The 6,000-nt window shown below is 36.9% G+C and overlaps 1 protein-coding gene across 4 annotated transcripts in view; it reads left to right on the plus strand.

The window, feature by feature from the left end:
• The window catches only part of qkia (QKI, KH domain containing, RNA binding a), a 72,003-nt gene extending 70,620 nt beyond the window's left edge, over positions 1-1,383 (plus strand). For all 4 annotated transcript variants that reach the window (XM_084393779.1, XM_084393781.1, XM_084393780.1 and 1 more), the window contains exon 8: positions 321-1,383. In XM_084393779.1, coding sequence (XP_084249905.1) covers positions 321-337 — 17 coding nt within the window. In that variant the 3' untranslated portion in view covers positions 338-1,383. The remainder of the gene's footprint in view (positions 1-320) is intronic.
• Positions 1,384-6,000: the final 4,617 nt, after the last annotated feature.

The raw sequence follows: 6,000 nt of genomic DNA on the forward strand, positions 1-6,000 counted from the left end.
TTACTAGTTTTTTATTTTTTTATGTGTTTCTCGTTTGTCTACGTTATACCTCTCTGCTTTTGTTTGTGGGAACATGGGGCATTTTAGCGCTTTGATTACATGTAATAACGTTCTGATTGAACTCTGATCATGACGTTAGTGTGTCATGATCATAACGAGGTTTAGCCTGTGTTTGTCTCTTGGCCATGGATTTGGGGGTTAAACAAAGATTGCATTCATTTTGCTGTTAAAATGATGTCATTCCGGTCTCTTCTTGCTAACTAATATCTTTTCTACCTTTTTTTTTTTTCTTTTTGTTGTTTTTGTTCCTAACCACCTAGCCGCCACCGGCAACTAACAAATGACCTCTGAACTCTGAACTCTTCACCCAATGATGAGCCGCCCAAGCCTGCCTGCTGATCAGATTAACTGGTAATTGCCTTTTGCTAGCCTGGTGGACGCAGAGAGAGAGGCACCTGTCCGAGCAGTGATCCTAACACAAACCAACATAAAACACAACAACCCTCCATACCAACACGTTGTGTAGCGATAACAACTATGATACTTTATTATTTTGTTGTTTTTTTATTATTTCTTTCTTTTTCTTTTTAAACCTCAAATGACTGGGTGGATGTTAACAGTGATGTTGCGTTACCCAAAAATCTGCACTGAAGTTTAAAAGCAATAAAGAAGCGTCTTCTGCTAATTCAGCCCTTAAATGCATTTATACTCACAAAGCTCCAGTAAAAAAAAATAAAAAAAATAATGATGACCCCAGTTTTATCAGTTATAACGCTAAACGGGGCGTCAGGATCCAGATTATGTCTATACGCTAACCCACCCATTTAAACTATGAATCAACAAAAGAAAAAGAAGGAAAGAAATCTGCACTCACACCAACTTGTGTATTTCCTGTCCTTCTCTGATGTAATCCTGTGTTTTTCATTTGATTAGTTTTACTGTGCTGACACATTCTGGGTGTGCCTGTCCAGCTGACTTAGAGCATGGCTACAATGACAGATTGCAAAAAGCTTGTTTTGATTTCTTTGTTCTGTTACTTCTCCCTATTTTATTTCTTATGTTTCCATGTATCTTATTAGCGTTTGGCAATACTAGCAGATTTATACGTGCTGCTCATTGCAGTATCTGTGCCAGCTCAGTAGGGGGCAGTAGGCAGAGTCAGGCAGGGCAATAGCAGGAGAGATTGGGGTGAAGTGTTTTTGGAGTCTTTAAATCTAGGATATTCAGGGTTGGACAGCTGGGATATGAACCGGAATCAGTTTACCGAACTATGCCATCCCAAAAACTCTCAACCCCTCCCTACATACAGTGCCTGAACTTTCTACAAATCTTTCTTTGAATGAGCTGTGAGATAAGACAAAAAAAAAAAAAAAAAAACACAAAGTATTACGTGTGCGCATTTAGCCAAAGGGTTTCCATTTAATGAATTTTATATATATATATATATATATATATATATATATATATATATATATATATATATATATATATATAATACACACAAGTATGTATCTAACCGCCAAGGGTTCTGTCATGCTAGTCTAGGGTTTGAAAAGGTTTGGTGCCATGCCTGTATCTATATGTTATAATAATGAATCAAAAATGGATGAAATGGTGATGAATTGTACCACAAGACGCTAATTTCCTTGAGGATGTACAAAAAAAACACTAAGGAAGATGAATGAGGTAGATAGAACGGGGGAGGGCATTACCTCACTGCTGTGTGTACACACTTTTCTTTCTTTTGTTTCTGCTGATTTATTCTATAGAAAAAAAACCTCCCACCTTCCAAAAATCCGTCAGCTGAGCTGAAACAAAATGCAAGTGTTCTTGTTAATGCCCTTATTAACTTAAATTCACGAATGAGAAGCAACTGTGAGTTATTTCGATTAGTTTCAAACACCCGTTTCAGATAGCCCATCCGCAATGTGTCCCGCGCAACCCCAGCTACTGAGCCCACTCTCTCATTTCTATACACCCCCTTAAAAAAAAACATAGGATGTGAAAGCCATGTCTGCCTGTTCGAATTGCTTTATACATACATGATATATATATAAAAAATGTATACAAATGTAGATATGTCATTGCATATTAAAATACAAAAAGATCAAAATTAGATACTTTTACAGGGTGCTGGAGAAATATATATTTTTGGCAATTTTAGCTTTTTATACTTAACTTGCAGTTACAAAATATGAAACGTAATACAAAAAAAATAAATATATATATATAAAAACGTTTGTAGAATAGTACAGCGAAAGGTGGTAAAGAAATGTTGTGTGACTTTGGATACTATTGGCCAGGGGGGAAAAAAAGCAGACCAAAATAGTCAAACCTTGGAATGTTGGAGGAATTGCATGACGTGAGAGGAGAAGAGTACAGTTAGAGAGATAAGTGCCTTACCGACGGTCGTTTCTTTTTCCGAGTGTTACATTCTGTTCAATAATATCCAGCACCAACTAGGAGAGCGCAGAGCGAGGGAGGGTTTGTGAAGAGGAAGCACCCCAAGAGTGAAACCACAAGGCTGTTGCAGTGTTGTGCCACTGAATCTATTCTATGCAAAGGAATAGCAGTCATTTGACCAGCTAACTATGTGCCATGATTCGTCTTCCCAAAATTAAGTTGAAGTCTGGTTGTTTTCCCTTTAATCCCCATTTGAACAAAGTGTTTTATGTTTCTCTTTATTTTATTGCATTATTATTCTTATATTATGAGGACAAAATCAGCAATGCTGTCTATGTGTTTGGTTACTGTGATTTTTGTCGAGAACAACTGCCAATCATGATGTGGAAGTCTGCCAGGTGTTTTAGAAGGGAGATTTCTAAAAGAAATCATTGAATTGGACTTCACCTGAAACCTCCTCTTGTTTCAAGACTTGCAAACTGAAAACGTTCAATCATTGCAATCGTGTTTGCCAAAACATACTTATTTTTATGCCAAGGAAGTCATTTTTTTGCTTTATGTTTTCAAAGACCGGGAGAGAGAAAGAAGTATTTAGCTCACTTTGGGAATGGCCTTTTGGGTGTTCCACAACCGAAATATGTAGCTTTACAGTGCACTGATTTGAGAAAAAGAAATAATGCAGCAATTTATTAAAAGTATTTGTGAGAAGAAGGGCACAAGGATATCCGTCTGCTGCCGCATTCGTGCCAAACCCGTGAACCGTCACACAAGAGCCACAGTATCAAATCACAATCTAAAGATCAAATCTCCCCCGTGCAGTTTTCGATCGTTGAAACAACCGGAGGTGTTCGTCAGATTGAATAAGATCACGCTCAACTGTGTGTCCTGTAACCCTGGCAGGCTCTGGTTTAGTCTTGTTCTTCACTTTTGTTACACAAAAAAGGTCAATGTCTTTTTTCCTTTCTCTCTCTCTCTCTCTCTCTCTCTCTCTCTTCTCAGTGTTAGATACATGTTTTTTAAACATTAAAATAATGAAATGCAATATTAGAGAGGAGCAGAGATGACTACAGTGAAATGGACAGTATTAAACAAATCCCCTCTGCCATGTTACTACGTGCTGTTAATGTTTTGGACTTGGGTTAGTCCATCAGGTGTATGGAGAAATCTCTTGTGTTCTCTTCCGCCTGCCTACTACATGTGTAATAATGTAAATTACAGCCATTGTTACAGGTTTCTAATGTATTTTTCTAACTTCATTTTCTATGTACAAGTCATTTTTTCTGATCTCCTTTTGTGATGAAACCCACTACACGTATTTTTGTTTGGTTTTTTTCATGTCCTCTCTTCTCCTCTGCCCTCCCTCTCGGCCCACTCTACTCAGATATGTCTCTCTCATTGGGAGCGTTGCCTTTTCCTACAGTTATTTTTGTTTTCTTGCTGATTCTTTAGCTTGTTTAACTCATTAGCAACTTATTAGTTCCTCTTGTCATAGGTATTTTTACATGCTTGCATTTAGTTTTTATGGTGTATGCTGTTATTTTTTTCTTATTAACCTCCTTGGCATTTATTTTAATAAAACATTCTTAGTAAGAATTTTACTAACTTGCTGATATTATTTTGTGTTGTGTTCTTTTTTTAACCAGTTTAATGAATCTACTACCTTGGTCTGGTTCACGGACTAACACGATTAAATCTGGTGTGTGAACACCCTCACAGTTTCTCACATATATTCACACACACACCACTCACTCACTCACTCACTCACTCACTCACTCACTCAAACAAATGCATTTTTCAGAGGTCCATACACATTTACAGTTACTCACACTCACTTTCACGCAGTCTAACAGGTAAATGTGCACGAGGCAGTCCGTCCTTCACTCCGCTCCTGCACTCTCATCTTTATCGCTGTAGAAATCTTCCCAAGCTTGTCTGCCTCACTGTTCACGCAGTTTATTGGTGCTACTGGTGTTTCCTTTTTTTGTTTTGTTTGGGAAAAAAACGCTGCTTTCAATCGAACTGGATGTAATTGGGATTTAGATCTATGTAAAGTTAAAGCAGATAACTTTGTTACAAAACCCGACAATAACTGGAAGTATTTGGTTTTGTAGGCTCCGAACTAGTTTTTCTTTTGAAAAAGTAAATGTCCAGCGGCGAGCATCAGGAATTAGTGCATTTACTGCCGCTTGTCGAATGTATTGTTTTAGAGTGACTTATAATGCTCCCATGTCAGTGCAAATTAATGTCCATCAGTGCACCTTATCTTGACATCCTGATCCTTCATTCAGCCATCAGACTTCATATGGAGTTTTTGGAAGGTCGTTTGACCTCAGAGGAGGCGTGAGCTTGTGTCTGGAGGGGCTGCTGGCTGTTTGCTTTCACACCTAAGCGGACAAAAGTACTAACCCTTGTAGGAACTGCTTGGGTCTTGTCCTCACTGAAGGATACTTAGGATAAGTGAAATTCAATTTTCTTTTTATTTATACAGTATTTTCTATTGGGAAATGTTTTGTAAGCAACCAAGCACAATATGTACTAATGTGATTTTTTTGTTTCTTTGTCCTCATCCTAAATTTTTTACTTATTTGAAATGCATTGCAACTGCACAAATAAATAGTGTGTTTTTAGACCATTTTTATCCCACTGAGTGAAGCTGCAGAATGGAAAACATGCTTTATATGTTGACTGACTGAATTTGTATTAATCTTCATTTTGAAGAGCAATCAACTAAGCCTTACTATTATATTAATAAAGGGAAGGTTTCTCAAGCAAAAAAAAAAAAAAAAAAAATGCCCTCAGGGAATTTTTCCTCACAGGTCACAATCACCAGCTTCTAATTGGTTTAATTACACAATTATTTTAATAATTCATCTGATTTTGATGCACCTGTACTTTAAGACAAACTGAATGATGATATTTGAAGTATTTGTAGTTTATTGGAGCATATACAAGAGTTTCTGTGTAGAGATTTCTGTGCTGTAGCACGTTTCTCAATGGCCTGTTAGCAGTAAAACCTTATGAATAAAAAAATCTTCAGTGCAAGAGTGTTTGCTTTTGTTTTTAAAGAGACTTTTTTGCTGAAATGTCCCAGCAAACTGTCCAAAATGGTTTGTCATATTTATTTCTGATATGCTATTCAGTAATACTTTTGTCCATTTTGCTAACGTGTGTATAATAAATATATATTGAATTGATAATTATAATGTATTTTTCAGAAATATGAACACCGTCAAAGTGTATCATCAAATTTTCATATACATTTTCATAACTTCATATAGTTTTTACATTGTGTATAAAAACAGTACGAGATGAAACCGAAGACAACCTGTTTTTCATGTAATATGTGAAATAAAGGGCTGTGTTTCCCGTATGGTACAGTTTGATTGCTCGTAAGATGAGACTGTTTTATTTAGACCATTCGTCACTGAGGACATCAGAGCAAGCTCACTGCAGTTTTGAGTTTGCAGCCTTGTGCTCAGGTAAGTTACATTCAATTAAAGAAACGGCAGCCAGTTTAAATGTCACAGGTTTATTTGCTGTACCGTGTAATGAAGCAGATTCTGTGAAGTCGGACCTGTAGGGCAGAAACAGATGGAT

The sequence above is a fragment of the Rutilus rutilus genome (genome assembly GCF_951802725.1).
Source record: "Rutilus rutilus genome assembly, chromosome: 21".
Taxonomy (NCBI): Eukaryota; Metazoa; Chordata; class Actinopteri; order Cypriniformes; family Leuciscidae; genus Rutilus; species Rutilus rutilus.